Genomic DNA, 24,010 nt, shown 5'->3' with positions numbered 1-24,010 from the left:
TTTGATTGGATCTAATGTATGAAATATGATATGTCAAGAGCTTTGTAATGTTTTGAAAAACCAATAAAAAAAAATCTCATTTTGGAAGGTCATAATGGTATAGGTGGTAGCAAATGCATGGATGTACTGGAGGTCACCAAACATAAGGAGCTCTCACTAGGAAAACAAGTATAAATGAAAAGGAACCCGAGGACTGGGGATGTGGCTCAAGCGGTAGTGCGCTCGCCTGGCATGCATGTGGCCCAGGTTCGATCCTCAACACCACATACAAAGAAAGATGTTGTCTCCGCCGAAAACTAAAAAATAAATATTAAAAAATTCTCTCTCTCTCTCTCTCTCTCTCTAAAAAAAAAAAAAAAAAAAGAAAACAAAAGGGAGCCCGATAAAGAAGTTACACAAAGGAAAGAGGCCATCAAAAGGGAGTGTCTTCCTGGAAGCCAAGGAAGTAAGAATTTTTTTTTTTTTTTTTTTGGTGATACTGGGATTGAATCCAGGGCCTCATGCATACTAGGCAAGTGCTCCACCACAGAGCTACATCCCCAGCCGAGGAAGTAAGAATTTTAACAAGGGAGTGGTTAAGAGAAAAGTAAGAGAAGTTCATTCATGAATCAATTGCAGCAAGTTATTACTGATGGGAAGTAGTTTTTATTTATATTTATGTTTTAGTTGTAGGTGGGCACAATATCTTTAATTTTATTTATTTATTTTTATGTGGTGCTGAGGATCGAACCCAGGTTCTCACACTAGGCGAGTGCTCTACCACTGAGCCACAATCCCAGCCCCGGGAAGTAGTTTTTGTACGGGAATATTACAACATGTTTTGTAAAAAGTAAGTTTAGGTTAAAAAAAGAAAAAAAAAACTCTAAAGCAAATTAAGTAAATAAGTTTACCTTGAAACACTGCATCAGGCTTTCTTATTCTTAAGTTCAAACATAAAACATAAGAAATCACTGTATGATTCAACTTCTTAAAAATATAGGTAATTTCTAGCTTTAAAAATTCTTAATATAATTTGTAGTTTACCTTTCTGCATTTGTAGCAGACATAATATGCATATCTGTTCATGGCATAGCCAGCTGGATCATTGTAAAATCTCACACCAGGAGTTGTGATAGCTTCACTCTTATGCAGACCTTCATATTCCAATCTCATTAAGGCTTTTCTTCTGACATCCTCATATAGTTCTTTTATTGGATCAAGCAGGTCTTTTAATACTATATGATTAATTTTATTCTGAAATAAAAAATATGAACATTCTTTAAAAGCATAATTTACTAATTAACTGAACAAATACTTAGTGTGGGCCCACGTGCCAAGCAATGTATCAGGAGATAGTTGACAAACACGTTTTTAAAAAAATGTTATTTAAAAATAATTCTGTAAAGTCTTCTTGAACACAAGAAAAGGGAAATAGGAGCAATTAGGAATGACAGCATGAAATTTTTTTTATATTTCATATTTCCGGAATCTGAAATATATTTCCTGTTGCTTAAGTTTTGTGGGAATAAAAGTTACCTGGCTGAAACAAATATGATACACTCCCTCTGTTTGTGGGAAATGTGTGTGTATTTTAATTCCTGGAAGATAAGGGTAAAATGACATGTGATAGAAACAGGCAGGTAGTATTATTGACACTACTTCCCTGTATTTATTTCTAGGTTCTTAAATGTGACTCCCATCCCCCAGGTTGGCACCATATGAGAAGGGAAAACAAAACACTAAATCTTTTTGATTATTCCTCAGTCCAACTAAGTAATGACTGTCTTCTCATGTTAAGAGCTTTGTACCAGTCTGCACATATGAAGAAGACTGGTGCACATATGAAGACAGGGAGAACTAAACAGAACAAAAACAAGTGAAGAATTAATAAGAAAGGCATTGTCAGATTCTTTTAACAAAAGCATATTATTAATCATTATTAGCCTGACAAAACAACTTCCTACTTTTCTTACTACTTTTGTAGAAATGTGTCAAAATGCCAAGAATTTTCTCCTCATTTTAACTAGCTCTAAAAGAATCTGCTGTAATGGCACTAACAACCAATATTTCATTCTTTAATGGCAGGTGTCAATACCTCCAAGCACCAGAGGATTCTTTTTGTTTTTGGAATTGTCATGTGACATAATTCTCAGGGGGTCTGAAAGTAGTGATGCATCATTAACTCACGATGTTGTTTAAATGAATTTTTCAAGCAATATTTAACTTAAAAAGCTTTTAATTGACAATAACTGTTTTGAAATGCTTTATAGCAGATAGAGACCGTATCTCATTCTTAGGAACCACTTGGATGAGGAATATAAACTGATGGAGGCTGATGGTAAACAGCAAACAGGGAAGGGCACCAAGAAACACTGATGCCTATTTATTTTGAAAGATGAAAAGAAATGGAAAGTAGGTAAATTCAGATTCTTTCCAAACCTTGCAAATGGGACAAGATATAAATCCAAATGTTATCCTTGGACCAAGCCATCTGTTTTCCAAAACTCGTCGACAGCACTGTAAGTGGAATACGTGACTACAGTCCAGCTTAAAGAAAGAAACAAAAGCATGTAAGCAAATGCAATAATGATACATTTGAGTAACTGGAATGTAAGATATTACTTAAAGAAGATAGAAGAAAAAAATCAAGAAACTTAGTATAATGAAATTTTAGCACTTCTTTATTATTCATGGGACATTATTAACAATCCCTTCAATGGTAACTAATGTTTACCATTTATATGTGTGTGTGTATATATTTATACATACATACATACATACATACATATATATTTTAAAAAGTTTATAGTTGTAGATGGACAGCATGCTTTATTTTATTTGTTTATTTTTAAGAATTAAGAATTAAACCCACACCCCATATATGCTAGGCAAACGTTCTGCTACTGAGCTACATCCCTAGCCCCTACCATTTATATAGTAATGGCACCTATAAAAAATATGCTAGGTTAGGGAGAAATATTATTTCTCAGAGAAAGAAGAAGAAACTACTGACATAAAGATTGCAGATATCATCCCTATAATCCCAACTACTTGGGGGGCTGAGGCAGTAAGATGGCAAGTTTGAGGCCAGCCTTAGCAATTTAGTAAGACTGTTGGTATAGTTCAATGGGAAATTGACCCTGGGTTAAATCCCCAATGACCAAAAAAAAAAAAAAAAAATGTAATCTTCAGGTTATTTTTGGAGAATATTCATTACCTTCGAATCAGTGACAAAGATTGAAAATACTTACAAACAACCAGCAAAAGTTAAAAAGAATTAGCATAATAATATTAACTTCTATCATATACAGAAGCATGTATAAATATATACAGATCATTCAAATAACACTATAAAATGGCATTCTTGATTTCAGAAGACTAGCTGCTTGATAATCTAATCACTTTTTCTCTTCTGAACATTTTATATATGCTATCAAGTATATAAGTCTACAAAATCATAAATTAAAGCTGAGTGCACAAAATAGGAAGAACACAAAGGGCAGAATTTGCTCAATATATGGACTTTTTGCCCAGTGATAAAAGATTTCAATCATCTTTTTATTTGACAATTATATTTACATTTCCCCATGTCAGTGTCTAGATACATTTAAAAGCTAAGGCAACCTGAATGGCTGGTGCTGCCGAGAGTGCTTCAGTGAAACATATCATGCACATGTCATCAGCATCCTGCTTCAGGGTTGTGGCGTTCTTGTCACAGCCGTGCAGACAGGGCAAACAATGTTCTTCATTTTTAACACCTCCACATGGATGGCCACAAGGATGTGTCTTACTACAGGCTATCTTAGCATATTCCTATTAAAAATGAATTGTAATGGTAAACAATGATCAAAAAGGGCACATATCCTGGTAATTCTACCTATGATACTAATTTTCCAAAATTACTTTCCTACAGGAAATACCTATTAGAGCAAAGTAACAACAGTTAGTTTTATTTTATTTGAATAATAAAATTATTAGAATGAGGATTTTTAACAGAGTGTGCTTTACTTTCCATGTGATTTTAAAAAATTTCATTCCACATAATGGAAATGCTGATAAAAAATGAACTACAATTTTAATCTGTCCATCATGCATAGGTATGAAGTAAAACATTCTTGACTTATAATCTCCCAATCTCCTTACAGCTCATCAAAATAGAGGTTTAAAAAACAAACAAACAAACAAAACATGTATCTCTTACTCTATGAACATTATCCAAATTTTTCTCATATAAATTGAGGAACTGAAAATATTTGGACAGAATGGAATATGTATATTATACACGTTAAAGACTCAAGAACTCTCAATACTAGTAATTCATTTTAGGAAAAGAAATGAATAAAGTCTATGAAACTGAAGTCTACAGATATTTTAACAGCTTCTAGCTCAAAATTAAACATTAAGTAGATATGGTTGTGGTAGTTGAGAAACACACATAAGAATTTGGTTTGGGCTTAAGAGACCTATTTGATACAATCTCCAGCTTTGATAAAGCATTTAATGCTTGTCCAAAACCCCTGAACTTTGTCTGAGTTAAAACTCTTATTTATATAAAGTAAAGGTGTCATATGGGAATAAGTGTCCTCCTTCCTGGGAAAGTCTGATTCTCTCACTATGTACGCACCTGGCAGTCTGCATCAGAACAAACGCTGCCAACAGCGGATAACTCTGTTCCACTCCTGGACCCACAGAAGCGACATGCTTCTGAGCTACTTGTGGTGGGTTTGCCTAGGTCGAAGCAGAAAAAGAAAACTCTTCCTAAGGCCATGGTTTCTACATATTGTAATATGTATTAACTTCTATCATATACAGAAGCATGTATAAATACTTGCTTTGAAAAAAGCAAACAGATCTATACTAGTTGCTATCACTAAAAAATTAGCCAAGGGTTGTAAGCAGCCCTAATTATAAAGCAGATAATCTCCTGCCTGCCACAAGGATTAAGAAAAGGATAAAAAAAATAAAATATACTGAAGGCAAGTAAATTCTTTATTGGTTTGGATTTTTTGCTTTTGTTTGTTTAAGAAACAGACTAGATATCCAGTCAAGCTAGCAGTATGAAATGTGGCAAGCCTTTCACTTAAAGATATACAATATCAGTGAATGCAATAATAAATAAACTAAAATACACAGAATAAAGAGAAAAAATAAAAGAGAAAAATACCAATGGAGTATTACGCAGCACTAAAAAATGACAAAAATCATAGAATTTGCAGGGAAATGGATGGCATTAGAACAGATTATGCTAAGCAGTCAATCCTTAAAAAACAAATGCCAAATGTCTTCTTTGATATAAAGAGAGCAACTAAGAACAGAACAGGGAGGAAGAGCATGAGGAAAAGATTAACATTAAACAGACGAATGGGGGGAGAGAAAGGGAGAGAGAAGGGAAAGCATATGGAAATAGTAGGAGACCCTCAATGTTACACAAAATTACATATAAGAGGTTGTGAGGGGAAAGGCGGGGGGGAAACAAGGGAGAGAACTGAACAACAGCAGATGAGGTAGAGAGGGAAGATGGGAGGGGGGATAGTAGGGGATAGGAAAGGTAGCAGAATACAACAGTTACTAATATGCCATTATGTAAAAACGTGAGTGTGTAACCGATGTGATTCTGCAATTTGTATTTGGGGTAAAAATGGGAGTTTATAACCCAATTGAGTCAAATGTATGAAAGATGATATATCATGAGCTTTGTAATGTTTTGAACAACCAATAAAAAAAAGAAAAATATCTATCCTTTATGGGAATCTGCAATTTGAAAATGAATTAAAATATGCTTATAATATTTAAAGAGACAAAAAATCCTCAAAGCAAAGATAGAACAAAAGGATAAAGGGGAGGAAGCTCTGAAAATTACAAACCAGGCCCATTTTCAAACACAAGTATACAAATTCCAATATAATAGCAATACATTGAATTTAGCAATAATTATAGAAAGGATATTTTTTAAAGTTTGTATTATAAACACAAGGATGGCTTGACATTAGAATACTTAGTAATATAATATATAGTACTGACAGATTATAGGAGAAAAAATATCAGCTATGAGGAAAAAAAGGCTATGTTTTTGTCACATGAAAAGTCACTTATATTTAGGGTTCATTTGTTTAGGTTTATATCAAACTCCAACATTGGAGGTTTGTGTCAGTAGGAAAAAATGGGCAGACTATAGCTGTGATGAAAATTGAGAACTTGTATGATTCAAGGTAACATTAAGTAGGAATGTACAAGATTTACTTTACAGAAAAGTAAATGAATACTAATATTTTAGAGATACAGGCATACTAAGCCTACATAAATTATTATTTTTTTGTTTATAGTACTATCTATTCATCCTTGTTATTATTTTATTATTATCAATGGACTAGTACCATTCAGAAAACTTTTGAGAAGCACTTGATCTATTAGAATCCTCTAAAAATACCTTAAAGTCAGTTAAAAGAGCTCTAAGTGCCCACACAGTACAGATTTTAATACGGGGTCACAACCAACAGAATTAGAAGGGCATATCAACAGCAATGTGTCCTATCTTTGGAGCCCCAACTAATGTGCAATGCTCACTTAACAGGAATGTAAAAGCATAACTATCTCGTTTTACAAAAGACAATAGGTGCCACAGAGTAATTAAATGACTTGCCCATTAATACCAGGTTTACTGACTATAAATCCTAATGTCCTTTCTGACACAGAATACTCTGTCTGATAAACATATCAATATAAACAGTAGCCAAAACCATAATTAAGCTTAAGAATATCATTCAAAATTATTCACATAAGATAAACTAATTTCTAGCTGAACCATAATTAGTATGCATGGTTCTTTTTTTTTTTTTTTTAGGCACAATTTAACTTTCAATCCTCTTTTACCTGTGTGTTCTCGGAATTCCACCATTGCCTTCATTGTTTTAGAATCTGCTAGTGCCATCAACCAGAACAATTTGGTTCTACCACAACCTTCATGAAGGTCAACCTTTATAGCTTCTTCTTCTTCTTTGAAGACCTGTAGTTTCATTAAAGAAAAGGGAAAATATATTTATCACTCTGAAAAAAAAGGAATAAAATTTAATTATTCAATAAAACAGCTTTTATTTATGAGGCACTGTAAGAAGTTCCAGATATATCCAATTTCTTTAACCTTCACAACAATCTCATTTTTATACATGGATAAGCTGAGTATTGGAAAGGTTGAAGAACTTGCTTAATTTACAGTGGATAACTGGGAACTCAACCAAGGTCATTGATTTCAAAGTCTACTTTTTCCCACATTTATTTCAAATTCATTGAATTTACTTCATGCTCTGATCTTGATCAGGGTACAAAGAAAGAAATCTTCACCTGTCTTTGATGAGTTTTGGTTCGTCGATGAAGATGAAGAAATCTGTCACAGTCAGTACATAAATTTCCACAGACATTGCATAAAATGATAGCTGCAGTTTCACCATCATCATGGTTATCGCACATAGGCTAAAATAAGACATTTTCATATGTTACATGAGATAAACGAGTCAGACATTTATACATATTGAAAGCAACTGTATTTTCTTTATAACAATAACAGACTGCTATTCTAAACTCTATTAAGATTTTCAGAGTTTGAATGTTAAACAGAATTATGGCAAGTGTATTTAACCTAAAATCTTTAAAAATTATTACATGATTAAGGTACAGAGCCGGAAAATTTCCTCAAACCCCAAATTCAATGATTAATGTGTATGCAACTTCAATGATTAATAAAATGAACATGCTTTGTGACTTAATAAGTATTTTCATATTATAAATCCATTCAGTACGATAAATGGGTGAACAATTTATTTCTAAGACTTGAACACTAATAAGAAAATGCCAAAAGGGCCTAAACATCTTCCCTTCCAGTAAACCTAAAAATATTCATCAAACCTACTCTTAAGTACATTTGTAAATAAGTAGTATGTCACATCTGCCTCTCTTACTACTACTTCTTCTTCTTCTTGTTTTTTAGTTGTTGATGGACCTTCATTTATTTATATGGGATGCTGAGAATTGAACCCAGGGCCTCACACATGTTAGACAAGTGCTTCTACCTCTGAGCCACGGCTCCAACCCTCTCTGATATTTTTATTGCCTTCCTACCAAAGAACAATTATATTTTAGCACAAACTCTAGACCTAAAATCAGAAGCTGTCTACAAATACTGATACGATGCAAATGGGACTCAGAGACAGAAGGAGAATACTCTTTTATATAATTAAATAAAATCCCCTAAAATTTCTAAAATATTACAAAAAGAGGACTTTAAGTAAAATAGACTCTTGAGATGTAACTGGCCAATTTACACACAGTTTTTCAAGAGTGTCACTAATTGTGTATTTTGACTTACTGGGTCCCCCTACCCCAAGTTGAATATAAAAATAAAACAAGACAAAATTCTTATAAAATAATTCTGATCTTACCATTTGTTTTTGTTGTCCATCCTTTCCCATCCATCTCCCTGAGGAGAGGCGATCTACATGGTCCTGATCAAGAACACACAGTGATGCTAAAGCAAGCCAGAGCTGATGAGAGGAAAGGATGTTATAGTACCAAAAATTTGAGGAAACACGTATAAAATGCTGACACAGGACAACCTGTCAATAAATGCTGGTTGAATTTGAAAATATACAGATACTTCGTGGCACTCAGGTTTTCCTGATTGGGTATAGGCATACATGGCAATTGCCATGTCATACCCACAAAGCAGGAATTCAAATATTTATTGACCCAATGTCTGTTTCTCTAGTAAACCATTCTGTTTTTCTAGCCAGTGTACAAAACTAACCTTCATTGGTATACTATATAAACCAAGTCATTTATAGGAATAAATGTCTTTGAATATTAATATTCATTTTATTAATGCAGTTTCATTATTTTTCCATCTAATATTGTCTGCCTAAGGCTTTAAATTCCAAAGAAGTTGATACAAAGGCTGCTTAATTTTGCATGAATAGGTGCATAATACTAAATTTTTCTAAACAAAGTTTCTGTTGCCTGACAGGGCTTTTAGCACTATACTTAGTACATTTTGTCAGAAATAAATGTCTAATAAACTTTAGAAAATTGCCCTAAAAATAGTTCAAAATTTTCTGAGGCTTAAAGAGTAGTTTCAGTTTTACATAGAATGATTATTTCTTCATTAATTAAAAACTGGAAAATTACTTAACTGGCTCAACTCTAAGAAGTACATGTGAATATCACAGGAGATGGAGAGCAAAACATGGTAAAATAGAAACAGAAAAATAATGCATACAAGGAGAAACAGGAATGCAAAATGAAAGAAAAGAACTAATGATTAGTAGAAAAGAGTTACGGTCAAAAATACTTGTTTCAGGTATCTCACTCACCAGGAAGACAGCATAAACTGGCTTTCTCTACCCTACAGAAATATAATTAATCTTCTTTTTCAGATTCCTCAGGATTAACTAAGCAATTTCTACTAGTGTTGACTTCTTCTTAATGTTGTTATACTGTCATGGTTTAACACTATCTCAAATCTCTTTTGGAATTACAAGACATGTATTAGGTTAAAACTTACTATAGATGTCTCATCTGAAGAAAGAAATCCCAATTCCTCAGAGATTCCAACCTGCCCTACCAATAGCAAGAACTTTTTGTTTTTTAAAAGTAACATCTACAAACTTAGTAGGTAAGCTATAGGGGTCTTCATTAGAAATAACTGGGCCAGAAAAAAAAAAAAAAAAAAAAGGAAGAAGGGGCCTTGTCTCCTAAGGTATCCTGTCTTATCACAGCGGTATGTTGTGGTAAATATAGCAAATAGGTCATTAGAAAGTAAATACACAAACACAAAATGTAATTTATCCTTTCTAACTAGCATATCCTTAGCTTCCTAAGTAATAAAAAAACAGATGATCCAGAATACCTAACAGTGAACAGTAATGACTACCATATTTAGTTCACAATTCATAAAAGGCATTTACATTTTTCAAAAAAAAACATTACCAACCAAGTTGACTTACTGATCAACATTTGTTCAAATCTAGTATCAAAAGAACATGTAAGAGAATAATACAAGTGGAATAAATGTTTTACAGTAGAGGTGGTCGAGAGAGAAGAGGGGAGGGGAGGGGAGGGGGGATAGTAGAGGATAGGATAGAGAGCAGAATTCATCAGACACTAGAATGGCAATGTGTAAATCAATGGAAATGTAACTGATGTGATTCAGCAATCTGTATACGGGGTAAAAATGGAAGTTCATAACCCTTTTGAATCAAATTGTGAAATATGATATATTAAGAAAGATGTAATGTTTTGAACCACCACCAATAAAAAAAAAAAAAAAAAAAGAACATGTAAGAGACACTCAAAACTCAAAACAAAACAGAACAAAACCTACTCTAGTTGTTGCAATACATCTCACTGGAGACCTAAATTCTTCTTCCATTTTGGTCAAGGCTATGATGGTTTCTGCGATAGCATTTTTTGTAACTCGGGACCAAGCTTCAGACAGATGACCCTATTGGGCAAGAAAGAAAATTTTAATAAGAAATTAGAAACACATTATCATAGTAAATTCTTGTGTCTTAAGTAACATCTCTCACTAAAAGAGAAAAATCTTTTGTAGCAAGACCTTGCTGGGGCATAAACTTCTGAACTAAACATCCTTATGACCCCATAAAAAATTCAACTTCTGATCATTATTTTAATGATTTAAAAGAAGAATAAAAATTTAAGATCTCAATATTCTTTTCCCTAAAAAGTTTAAGGGCATTTCTTCTTAATTTGGATAAAAAAAATTTTGGTTATAAAACTGTTATTTAACAGGAAATCTGTATAGCTAAGCTAACTGCACTAGATAAGTATTACTGAAATCCAAGAGCATAAATGGGCTCAAACTACAATTACCTCCACTTGATATGTTGACTTTAATGAATATTAACACAAAATTATTTTAAAATTTAGGTGCTCCTAAATATTCTTCCTAGACATTTTCATCCAATGAACATCCTAAGAAAGCCTACAAAACATTGAGAAAATGACCATTTTGTTGGGAAAAGTGATAGAATTTCATCTTTCCCCAGAACTTCCTCCATCTTCTCATATCCATAAGTTATCATTCTGTTAAGGAGCAGTTCAATTCCTCCTCCTCCTTCTGTTCACTTTGCTTCTCAGGGACCTACATTCCACAGTACTTGTTCTCCTAAGACTGCCTCCTTGAAATACAATGTAAAGTGAGGATAATGACATTTATGGAGCAACTAGCAAGAACCAAGCACTCTGAAGTTAATTCCCATTCTCCACACTCCCAGATTTTCCCCTAAAGCCAATATCTTATGACAGCAGTATAGGACATTAATAAAAAAGAAAAAAGGCTTTATAAACTAGGAGGTCTGAGAGAATGAGAAATGTCACTTCTGAGAGCTCTTTTTAAAAAATTTTTCCTTTTCCCTTTTGGCTTTTGGATACAGATTCTTTCCTAGGGTCAGAAGGAGTATATTTAATTTTGTTAAGTTAAAAGTCTTGGAAGACTTGTGTAAAATTCTGAAGTAAATAAATTGAGAATTTTGAATTGAACATAGTTTATATCAATGACAAATTTAACATTTGCTGAAAAGACAAATGTCACAGTGATTAACATACGAATAATATTCTGAAAAGACTAACGTTATTTCTCCTCTGTCAGTTAAGCAGAGGAAGCTATTTATTGTTTTAATGAGACTCCGGCTGCATCTTAATGCAGTAATATCAGGAGAATGGGAACTTACTGCTGCCATATCCTTAATAAGTTTAATGATGATCTCTGAGATTTGAGTAGGAGTTGAGCCCTTCATCCACCAATGACTTTCACCTCGTCGAAGGTAACTACAAAAAAGAAAAGAAAAAAAAATCAGCACTTAGAAACTTAAAAAGGATTTATAAATTATTACAAATGAAAAATAAAAATATTATTTCCACCTGCAGCATCTTGGTTGTTTAACTGAATGAGTTAAAACACTTATAAAGAAAGTTAAAGCATTACCCCAAATCTCTAACTTCAATCTCAGGAAAACAGCTATTCTCATTTATGTTCCTTTTCAAATACTTCTCCATTTACATATTGCTTTTGTGTATTTTTTAAATTTATTTTTATTTCTTACATACATGACAATAGTGGAATGCTGTACAATCATAATTATTCATTCACAGCACAATTTTTCGTAACACTGTATAAAAAGAATGTTTATGCCAAATTATGCCATTATACATGAGCTCTCTTATTTTATTTTATTTTTTTTGCATTACAATTACTGATACTCAAAGTATGTAGTCTATGGATCGCAAACTACTTGTTCCTAGTGTACATGCAGATAAGAAGTCAGAATACAAACCAACTACATGACTAAGCTGCAGTTCATCTGACATTTTTGTTTCCTAGGAAGACTATGTATATGAAGGAAGTGATATGTTGATTAACATTCTGGTGTTATCTGCTTACTATTGTGAACTGACACTATTCTGGATGTCTTGAATTTTCTGCTGTTACACACAATTATAGAACATCCTTATATATATCTTTGTGTATATGTAGGAAAATTTTGGAAGTACAACTGGTGGATCAAAGAATATGCATAAAGTACAGTGAGATATTATCAAATTGACACCCCAAAATGCCAAAGCAATTTATAGTCGATGAAAATGCCAATTCCTTTAAAACACTGGTAAAGCATCAAAAATATTTCATAATTGTTTTAAGTTAAATTGTTCTGAAGTAGGTATCTTTTAATGTATTAATAGGCATTTGTAAATTTTTTTCTGTGAACTCTTAAATATTCTTGTCATTTAATTTTTTATTAGTTGTTTGCCTTTTTGTAAACCTTATTCTAATATTATGGCTAATAAGTATCCATTATGTAGGTTTAAATATTTTTCCAAGTTAGTTGCTTACATTTTAATTGTATCATCATCAATTAATTTTTACAGTTAAATTTGTGAATCTTTTCCAATCTTTTGGATTATGTGTTTTGTTTAGGAAAGCCTTCCCAAATTGAAGATTAGAAAGAATCTCTTTTGTGGGTGTGGTGGTGCATGCCTGTAATCCCAGTGACTCAGGAGGCCAAGGTAGGAAGATGGCAAATTCAAGCCCAGTTTTGGTGATTTAGTGAGGCCTAGGCAACTTAACAAGACCATGTCTCAAAATTTAAAAAAGGCTGGGGACGTAGCTCAGTGCTTAAGTGCCCCTGGGTTTAATCCCCGTACCAAAACAAAAAGAAAAATATTTTTCTATAATTTGTTCTAGTAGACTAGAAACTTTTTTTAAAATAATTTTTTTAGTTGTAGATGGACACAATACCTTTATTTTATTTGTTTTCATTTATGTGGTGCCAGGGATTGAACCCAGTGCCTTACGTATGCTAGGCAAGTACTCTACCTTAGCCACAGCCCAGGACTGACTAGAAACTTTAATTGATCTGAGGTTTGCTTCTCACAGGTGTTATTTATTTATCATTATTGTGGTAAAAAACACATTAACATAATACTGAAATTTACTTTTATATATTATGAGGGAGGATGAGGCAATGACATACCTGGAGTTGAAAATCATAGGAAGGGTGACCGTTGTAACTCCTTTGCCCACAGTGGTGCCAGCTGTTCCTGTGATAGTGGTGCCTTTGGCTTTGAGCTGTACGGTGAGTGCTTTCGCTATGCACCCAAGAAACATGTCCAAGATACCCAGCTTATTCCAATCTCCTTTCTCAGTTGAGTGAATGATATCACTGATATCTGCTGGGGGCAGAGATTTTACTCCTATGATGCTGGCCAGACGACTGGGGGTCACTTCAGGCAAAACTCGTCTTAGCAAGGAGGTCACCTGGTAAGAACAATAAAATAATTCATTTAAATGTGATTTTGGGGGGGAAGGGGGTACAGGGGATTGAATTCAGAGGCACTCAACTACTGAGCCACATCCCCAACCATATTTTGTACTTTTATTAAGAGACAGAGTCTCACTGAGTTGCTGAGGCTGGTTTTGAACTCATGATCCTCCAGCCTCAGCTTCCTGAGCTACTGGGATTATAGGTATGCACGACTGGGCATGGCTAAAGGCTGATGTTTTAAAATTTTCATTTTTTAATACGCCAAGCTATCGTTCTACAACTTCAAAATCTACAAGAACAAAAACATTCAAATACTACTTTTAATTTTGGGAAGTGAAGAAATATAATTTTTAAAAAATTTTTTAATTTTTTTGTGGTGTTGAGGATTGAACCCACAGCCTTGTGCATGGGAGGTAAGCACTCTACCAACTGAGATTTATCTCTAGCCCTTAGGAAATATGATTTAAATACTTAAATTTCTGGAGTAGTAAGTACCAACCCAGGGCAGCAAGAAAAAACATGCTTTTTATATTTGGTCTGGGCTAAATGACATTATATGTATATATTTCACGGTAAAAAGGTAATCAATAGCCAAAATATTCTTTATCAAAATACATTAGTAAAACAGAACAAAGTTTTTGCTCTTCCATACTCTCATTGTGAAGTATCTTCTATACTCTCAAAAATAAATAAAAATAAAAAGACATGGAATTAAAACTATAGGCCTTAAACAAAACATTAAAAAAAAAAAATCTGTACTTCAGGTCCTTGGGTAAGTAAGTTTCTTTGCCTTGCCTTGTGACTTTTACTTTTGTGGTGTGTGTGTGTGTGTGTGTGTGTGTGTGTGTGTGTGTGTGTGTGTATTGAACCTAGGGTCTTTCATTTGTTGGGCAAGTGCTCTACCACTTAGCTACACCCCTAACTTCCATCGTGTGGTTTTTTAACAGTTTCAAGTAACAAAGAAGCACAAAGGCAATTGATATGATCAGTCAGTCACCTGTCTCTGGACTCTAGGAGAGGCTGTGTGAAGCAGGGAAAAGAGATCCTGAAGGAGAGTTAGTTGTTGGGCTAGATACTGTCGGCCAACATTAGAGCCACTCAATGCTAAAACCATGGAGAGCAGCTCAAAGCAATATGCATCAGAGGAGGCATCTTCATCATTTGGCTGAGAATTGGCATTTTCTTTGCTTGATATGGCATGTTCCCATTCTTCACGAACTCTGGTGGCTTCCATGCGAATAGCTTGTACTATATGAGCACACACCTATGAAGGCAATGCAGAATATGTAAAAATACATTCGTATGTCTTATTTTCTTCTAATAAAACAAAGAATAAGTTAATACTCAATTCAGTCTCCTCTCAGTTAATGCTCCATTATACTATTCTCTTAATTTATCTTAAAATCAATTAAATAGACAGGCAGTGGGTCATGCCCATAATCCCAGTGACTCAGGAGGAGGCTGAGGCAGAAGAATTGCAAATCTGAGGGACAGCCTCAGCAACTTAGCTATGCACTCAGCAATTCAGCCTGATTCTGTCTCAAAATAAAAAATAAAAAGGACTGGGATGTAGTTTAATGGTAAAACACCCCTGGGTTCAATCCCAGTGTCTAAAACAAAACAAAAAATAATTAAGTAAAACAAGGGGAACCATCATAAAAATATGAATATTTAAATTAACCACTACGTAGAAATTGATTATATACAAATTTCCAATGTCTCTGCCTGTGGCTCAGCACATCAAACAAAAACTAATCAGGGGCTGGGGATGTGGCTCAAGCGGTAGCGCGCTCGCCTAGCGTGCGTGCGGCCCGGGTTCGATCCTCAGTACCACATACAAACGAAGATGTTGTGTCCGCCGAGAACTAAGAAAAAATACATAAATGTTAAAATTCTCTCTGTCCCCCTCTCTCTTACACTCTCTCTTAAAAAAAAAAACAAAACTAATCAGCATGTTTTATCACTTTTAAGGCATTTTCTTTTCATATTTTAGCATGCCTATTCATAAAGCTCTTTAAAACTGATGGCATTTATAACTGGCAGAAATATTTATTTTGTGATTTCTAAGTATCCAAAAGTCAATGAAACATTGTTAGAAAGATAAAGCCCAAATAAATTCATGTTATTATTTATTTTAAAAATATTTAATAATGAAAGTTAAAATAAGCTAGTTTAAAATTAATCTTTTTTAACTTTTGAAGTGCTATTTTTGTTATCTAGCACCACTTTAAATGAACAATCTAGCACTATCTCCACGCCCACTCTTATTTAAAAATATTAATGCTGATTTTGTAAGCACTATTAATTACTCATCAAAAAATAAAATAAGATAGATACAGTGGCACACGCCTGTAATTCCAGCAGCTTGGGAAGCTGAGACAGGAGGATTGCAAGTTCAACGCCAGCCTCAGGAAAAGCCAGGCACTAAGCAACTTAATAAAACCTTGTATCTAAATAAAATTCAAAATAGGGCTGGGGATGTGGCTCAGTGGTTGAGTGTCTGAGTTCAATCTCTGGTACCCCCCAAAATTAAACAAACAAGCAAACAACAAACAGAACAGGCGGAGAGGAACACAGAAAATGTAAACGTAAACTGATTGAGCTGGAAGGATATCTATTTCCAAAATAAAACAATTCCTGAAAATGAGAAGTAACAAACAGCAGTAGGGTAAAAAGTTAATATTCATAATAAAAATATGTAAAAAATGCAGATATGGCAGAGTGATCATTCCTTTCTAGAAAAAGGTAGACACATTCTATAAAACTTAAAATGAGTCACCATAAAAAAATCCTGCATAAATTTTGGAAGACTTTTTTTTTTTAAGTATTTTTTTAGTTGTAGATGGACACAATACCTTTATTTATTTTTATGTGGTGTTGAAGATCGAACCCAGTGCCTAACATGTGGAAGGGACGTGCTCTACCACTGAGCCACAACCCCAGCCCCTTTGAAGACATTTTATAACCTAAAAACAAACAAAATCTGACAAAGATAATGCCATGACTAAACCCAACCTGTTTTTGTAAGTTGGTCAGTTTGCTCCTGCTGAATATGATTCCAACCATATGTTCTTTTAGGTCAGCATCTGATGTTGCCTTTATGCAGAAAAAAAAAAATGAAATGTGTACATTTGGCATTTCAAAGTAGCTTGAGAAATTATTAAGCAGCTATATTTAAGGGGAATTTATTTTAAATTGAGGCATATAATATTAAGACAAAGGAGAAAGTTTGAAGAAATAATAATTGTCAAAGTGACTATAAAAAGAAAAAGCTTTAAAAGGCTAATGAGCTAATCTTGGACTTTAGTAACCCAGAAAAAGCAAACAGAAAGAATAATAAATATAGATTTGAAATCATTAAACTAGAAAAAATAGAAGAAACAATAAAACTAAAAGCTGATTTCTTAAAAAGACCAAATGATAAACCTTGTTACACTACTCAAGGAAAATAAACAAAATACAAATTGCCAACATAAGGAATGAAAGAAGACACAGTCTACAGATTTTCTAGGTATGAAAAGGATAGAAGAATATACAGTATATATCTTATGCCAACAAATTCAGCAACTTAGATGAAATAAATTACCTGAATGACAGAACTACCAAAGCTTGCTCAAGAAGAAATAGATAAATGAAATCTATTTTTACTTACTTACTGTATCTATTAAAAAAAGTGAATAGGGGCCTTTTTTTCCCTACTTAAATACTAGCACAGAAATCCTTTTAGATAGTGTCTCTTCCATTTTATTTTTATTTACATCTTTCATAACTTATTTGATTTTGCTTTTTAAATGTCCCTACATTCAGATAGATTTCACAGCCATACTATTGACCTTTATGAAGGATACAATTTTAGTGGTTTTTAGAATATTCAGAAACATGTGCAATTATTTCCACAATCTGATAGCATTTTCAATATCTTGCCCCAAAGAAGCACTGTACTGTATAGCTTTCCTCCTCTAATTCATTTTCTTTTCTTTTTTTTTAATTAAAGAAAACAAATTACCTGGAAGCTAACATCACATATTGAATAAAACCACAGCAACATATTGATTATTCTACTGTATAAAAGTAAAAAATGGGAAGATAGAAATATATAAAAATATCCATTCTGATGGAAATTCTCAGCAAACTAGGAAAAGAAGGAAACATCCTTAACTGATGAAAAACACAAAACAGTAGAGTTAACAGCATACTCTGTGAAATGACTAAAGTACTTTCTCTTTTTAAGATCTAGTACAAAACAAAGATACTTTCATCTCTTTTTACTCAATATAGCAATGTAGGATGAACCAGTACAATAACACAACACAAGAAGCTGAGGTTTTCATCTTAGGTATGATGTTTTAGTTTACACAAAATAAGTAAAGTAATTGCATTTTAGAAGAAATTTCAAGAACATTATAAAGAACGTTTATTCCAACAAAAATTTACTGAATGTATGTGTGATTATGCCCTTTTGGGTAGAAAGACTAATCAGAAGTATATTTGGTTTCAAAGAAGCTATGTGTGTAACAGAGGAAGAAATAAAACATACATGTAGATAAATAAAAAACAGAGAAACCAAAGAGAGGCATTCAAAGATTTTTATGACGTTTACAGAGGGAAAACTGCTTTTTGTCTGGGGAAATCATAAAAAGGGTTCCTGGAGAAGATAGTATTTTTGAGCTGGGCTGAGAAGGGCAGATAAAATGGAGGAGGAAGATAACTGATGAGGCATAACATAGTAAATGACTAAGTTAATTTTATAAATTCTAACAATTGAATAAAACAGTCCTAGGTATACAGCAACTTTTGCTGTGACTTAAAATACTAAATTATACATTAACAAATAGTAAATTTTTAAAAATAGTTCCTTGATCTTCTAATTAAAATAAAAATAATTTAAATGGCATATAAACCACATATATTAAAATATAAAGCAGCACATGGGTTATTTAAGAAAATGAAAAAGGGAAACAAATTTTTAGAATACAAATAAATACATTGTATACTTTTTCTTCTCCTTCAGGTGATGACAAGAGTGCTTTTTCCTCTTGTTCTGGTGTAGGCTCAGCATCTCCAGAGATGAGCTTTCCAAATACCTGTGAGAAAGAATTAATGCAAGAATTACCATTCTGAAAGCTAGAGGATTCTGCAGGTTGGATAATATGCTATTCTTGTTACCATGACTTTTCAAAATTACAATACAACATTTAACATAGGTGAAGGGTTAAGAGAGAGAAAAATGGGCCACATTAGTAGTCATACATGTGTTTTAAACTCTCAAAGTGTATCATGTCAATTCATCCTGTGCTAGAGTATGCATTAAGGACACTCACTTGTGATGTAATAAGCCTGAATACTCTCAGAGTCTCAGCTTCACAGTTTCTTTGCTGGGCCACGCTGGCTGAGATCTGGCCAGCGATTTTTGTGCTTTCACCATCTTTCCAGCCTAGGACTTTTACTTGTCGAACCCTTAGTGTATTTTCTGGGCCCTTTAATTCAATTTTGATGATGTGATTGTCTCCTCCTGGAAGTTCACTTGTTACCCAACCAATGTGTCTGGAGTCCAGATCGACCTGGTCAAGGAGAAAAGGGACAGGAACCTGATACAGCTGAATGACTTTTATCACTTTCCTAGACTTAACATTAGTAACAGCAACCTCAAATAACAAACAACTTTACAGAGAGTGATGGTTATTTCTCATATAAATTTTGTGAGGTTAAGTAGTATTATTTATAGGAGCTATCCTACAGAAGAGGAAAATGTGGTTAACACAGTTGAGAGATCCTGAGTAAGTGATGGACTTGAGAATTAAAATCTAGGCTTGACTACCATTAGGCCTACACCAAGTTATTTGAGTAAAACAATTAGCAACAATTTACATGACAGTACTTTACCTATAGGGACTGTCAGAAACACTCACAAGATCAACAATGAAGCTCTCTCTGCTTTGTTTCATCTGAAACCTCAATTAATTCTTTCAATATAATTAAAAAAAAAAACAACAACAACAAACCAACAAACAACCAAACAAAAAACTGGTCAACTCTTGAATGAGTTGTAACCCCAAAAGAACAGCTTTCACAACTTAAGAGAGTTTGTTCACAATCCTAGGTATGCCCAAACAAAGCTTAACTTGTTTGTAGAACTGGTTTGTTAATTGACTTGAAACCTGGATATGACTGTGGTGTTATAAGTGGTAGATTTTTTAAAAAATATTTTTTATTTGTATATGGACACAATATCTTTACTTTTATATGGTGCTGAGGATTGAACCCAGGGCCACAAATATGCAAGACAAGCACTCTACCACTGAGCCACAACCCCAGCCCATAAAGGGTAGATTTTTTAGAATAGATAATAACCCATTTTAACCTAAAGTGTAGGTAAATTAGAATGTTAATTGTGAATCAGATCTGTAATGAATTTTAAGGTACCTGAGTCTGTAGAAAAGTGGGGAGTGGAGGACTGCAGGCCCAATACAATCCCTCATGACTGGGGAATACTTAGGGCAATATCTAGCTCAGAGACATTTGTTACTGTTCCAACATATAGACTAGCTATCAAGTTACTGTTAAGATGATTTTTTACAATACTTTGTAATGTGCCCAAATTAGAACTCAACAATACAGGCTGAGAAGAAATTTCTCCCTAGGTAACAAATGTTTATTGAAAAAAATTTCAATTACCTGCTTTATTCTGCACAAATCTTCTACTGCTTTGCCAGTTAAGAAGGTCATTGAAGTAACTTTATTCTAAAAGAGAAAATTCCAATGTTAGGCTTTATTCCTACTTCAGAACTTACAATTTCTTATCACCAACCAATGCCATAAAAGGTCTCCTGTCTGTTTTAATAGTCCTTCCTAATTGACCTCAGACTAATTATCCAACTAACCATTACTTCTACAGTTGTAGTCTTCTCACAAATTCTATCTTAAATGTGACATTTCAACCTTCCTTCATATGCTCTCACAGTTTGACATTACCTCTCTTTATCCAAATTCTAATAATTTAAATTCCATAACTTTATGTAGCTTTTTAATAATTTTGCTTGCCATTCATGTCCCATTCTTGTTGCTATATTCTCAAAAATTTTGGAAGTAAAAAGAAGGAAGGGTAGTAAATAACAGATACTTATGAGTGCCACAAGGCCTGCTTTACAACAGTGGGTTCTATGCTCTCAATATAACTTGCCATACTAGGGAGGGCAACATTTTACACAAAAAAATAAATATCAAACCTTATAAACTCAGTGCCTTTAAATACTGAAAATAAGTCATTCAGGCATTAGAATGACAGATCTTAAGATTGAATAAGTATTATATAATGCATGTCCACAATAGATTAATATATTAATTCTTTGGAGTGCTATGAACCATAAATGCTATAGGCTGATGCAACTTAAATCAACAAACACTCTGAATAAGGCTCTTTAGTGTGCAGTTTAGGGGAACCCAGGCTCAAGGTACAAGGCTCAAGGATAATATATAACATAGAAGTAGTATCTTAAAAGGAAGGTAGATGTCAGCTTATACACTATAGAGAATTTAAAAATGAATATTGTTATAACTCTTTCCTCTTAGAAAAGACATAATGTCAAACTAATTGTAGTCACTGTTCTGAAGGACAGTATGTCCTGGTGTAAAATGTTCCATGAGTCAAAGATAACTTTGTACTGAGCAGTGAGTTCCAGGCAGAAAATGTTTTGATTTATGACATTTAACTTTCTCATAAGATAAAGCAGTTGTAGCAGTTGAAATTCTTAATCAGAAGAGCAAATAAGCTCATAATTTATTAATTAAGCCACTTTTTCTTATTCAACACCAGGGACTAAACTAATATGCAGGGATGTACTGGAGTTACAAGGTTGCTATGGATGGTCTGATTGCACATTGGACTGCCATGGTAGGCTTTACCTCCATTTTATCTGAGACCCTTCTCCACCATTTCTAATTCTTCCTGGGAAAGGAAAAATGTAAATGGATAAAAACTGCTTGGCAATGATCCAGAGAGATTTATTAAAACTATATTTGCCAGCAAGTCACATCTATTATGAGGAAAAAAATTTCCAAGAACTATACTTCTCCAAGAATGAGGATAGAAAAATAGTAGTCCAGAAGATGGTGCTATCTTCTTGGCTCAAGTGAATTGGGCTCTTTTCCTCTGTTCAGTGTCTTTTATGAAACAATGTTCAATTCTGTTGAAACACGTTAGATATACTACGACCAAGGAGACTATAAATTATGACTATTTTAGTTTAGGAACTCTATTTCTGTAGTGAAGCTACCCAGAGAGGATCTCTCTGCTGAATCTTAAAGCTGGGCATAGTGGCATATGACTATAATCCCAATAAGTGGGGAGACTGAGGCAAGCTTGAGAGGCTAGACTGGGCAACTTACAGAGACACTGTCTCAAAATAAAAAATAAAAAGGGCTGATAATGTAGCTTCATGGCTGAGTACCCCTGGTTTAAGTCCCCTGTATTGCCAAAAAAAAAACAAAACAAAACAAAACAAAACAAAAAACAAACCAAATTGAAATAAAAAAGATCATGAAGAATAAAATTATAGATTTTTGTATTGCTTAGCTGTAGTCATGGTATATTTGTAATCAGACCTGTTTTTAGATTGATAGTCCATGGTGCGCCCAGTCATATTAATCTGTTTTTATATTTAAGATCTGAAGTCCCAAGTGATAAATCTTTCTGTTATATTCAGAAATGAGTGCAAGATTATTAGTAGTCTCAAAAGAACTAATGAGCCATAAATTAAGTTCCCTTTCTTACCCCAAGATCTCGGGAATTGTCTACATGTACAGATACATAGCGGGCATTGATTCCCTTCACACAGTTGATAGTGATGTTCTTAGTTTTGTTTTTATCTTCATCTCCTGATTCCCAAAATGTTTCTGTGGAACCGTCTGTCAAACTTCCAATCATGGCAGGTCGGCTCGAAGTTTTTATGTCAACAATGCTGGTTAAGTCCTTTAAGCACATAACTATGCATAATTCCTATCAGAGACAAATATAACTATTCATAATAGTCAAAAAGAGATCTTCCCTGATGAGAAAAGAGATACATGATAATAAATAATGTAAGACAGAATCAAATTATTTGAGTACAGTTTTTCCTTTAATCCACTGTTGACTATTAACTATGGAACAACAGGAAATTGTTGAATGACTGACCTGACTCATAGCTTCAAAGCCAGACTGTATACTGATGCTAAAACTCTCTTCACTATCTCCATCATCTGATTTTGACAAAATATTGTTAATGTGATGAAAGACATTGCTCTGATGGAGGAATTGATGATCAGATTGTTTGAATTTGAGACTCCAGCATCTAAAAATATAAACAATATAAACAAATAAGCAATATAAATACGTGATATGTGAAATAATTATTTTCTAGGGATATTTAAGAAACTTCTATAGTAGTTACTTTATTCTGTAGCTTAAATCTCAAGAAATCTTAATGCTCTAGTAAAAAGTAGAAATTTCAAAATATGAGGGAATGAAATCATTACTAGTGGCTTTTTAAAATTTTTTTTATTTTGGAGAAATAAAGGTAATTTCTTTGGAATAAGATAATATCTAGAAAAGTTCACTCATTTTAAATATAGGAAATTTAAGATATGAAAATCAAAGTGATAAAAGCAAGAAAGATAATGGTATAGGCAAGTGTTACACCAACTATAACAGCTTCTCAAATTTATTTGTTATAATTCCATACTCATTCATTAGGGCCTAATGCAACTTGCAGTTCAAACTTTGTATGAAGAGACAAAATTCTCACTCTTCCATTGGTCTTATCATTAGGCATGTGGGAAGTTGAATCATTTCATTAACTTATTTGTTATATAAAACAAAGGCGGATTTAATTATATCCATAAGTCCAGTGTATTGACATAATAATAGGTTCACATGTAAAAGTAATGCAAGCTTTCAACAGATTTCAATTTAACATTATGTCTGTTTCTTAGGGTAGTTTTAAAATTGACTACATGTAACTGGGATTCATTTTTCTTCAGATTTTTTTCAAGTCAAAACACTATTTTGGTTTGGTTCACGAGATTTCATTTTTCTTCTCTTTGGTGACATTAAAATGATCTAAGATATAGGAAATAGGGAAAAGTGAGGGAGATTTTTAAAAGGATCATTTAGAGCACTAAGAAGTATATTATTCACATTTTACAGAAGGGCAAATAGTATGAGC

The 24,010-nt window shown here is 33.3% G+C and overlaps 1 protein-coding gene across 13 annotated transcripts in view; it reads right to left on the bottom strand.

The window, feature by feature from the left end:
• Mycbp2 (MYC binding protein 2) overlaps window positions 1-24,010 on the bottom strand; it is a 271,435-nt gene that overhangs the window by 10,597 nt on the left and 236,828 nt on the right. For 11 of the 13 annotated variants that reach the window (XM_040281371.2, XM_040281375.2, XM_040281373.2 and 8 more), the window contains 17 exons: window positions 22,981-23,137; window positions 22,579-22,803; window positions 20,484-20,549; window positions 19,130-19,369; window positions 18,794-18,892; window positions 16,824-16,904; window positions 14,806-15,072; window positions 13,518-13,801; window positions 11,718-11,814; window positions 10,349-10,468; window positions 8,412-8,513; window positions 7,318-7,446; window positions 6,850-6,982; window positions 4,604-4,707; window positions 3,604-3,792; window positions 2,419-2,526; window positions 1,024-1,233 (listed from right to left, as the gene is read on the bottom strand). In XM_040281371.2, the coding sequence (XP_040137305.2) occupies window positions 1,024-1,233; window positions 2,419-2,526; window positions 3,604-3,792; window positions 4,604-4,707; window positions 6,850-6,982; window positions 7,318-7,446; window positions 8,412-8,513; window positions 10,349-10,468; window positions 11,718-11,814; window positions 13,518-13,801; window positions 14,806-15,072; window positions 16,824-16,904; window positions 18,794-18,892; window positions 19,130-19,369; window positions 20,484-20,549; window positions 22,579-22,803; window positions 22,981-23,137 (2,611 nt within the window). The remainder of the gene's footprint in view (window positions 1-1,023; window positions 1,234-2,418; window positions 2,527-3,603; window positions 3,793-4,603; window positions 4,708-6,849; window positions 6,983-7,317; window positions 7,447-8,411; window positions 8,514-10,348; window positions 10,469-11,717; window positions 11,815-13,517; window positions 13,802-14,805; window positions 15,073-16,823; window positions 16,905-18,793; window positions 18,893-19,129; window positions 19,370-20,483; window positions 20,550-22,578; window positions 22,804-22,980; window positions 23,138-24,010) is intronic. The other 2 variants (XM_040281372.2, XM_013358364.4) reach the window with 1 other exon arrangement.

The sequence above is a fragment of the Ictidomys tridecemlineatus genome, chromosome 6 (genome assembly GCF_052094955.1).
Source record: "Ictidomys tridecemlineatus isolate mIctTri1 chromosome 6, mIctTri1.hap1, whole genome shotgun sequence".
Lineage (NCBI taxonomy): Eukaryota > Metazoa > Chordata > Mammalia > Rodentia > Sciuridae > Ictidomys > Ictidomys tridecemlineatus.
This window is presented reverse-complemented; position numbering and strand designations above follow the sequence as displayed.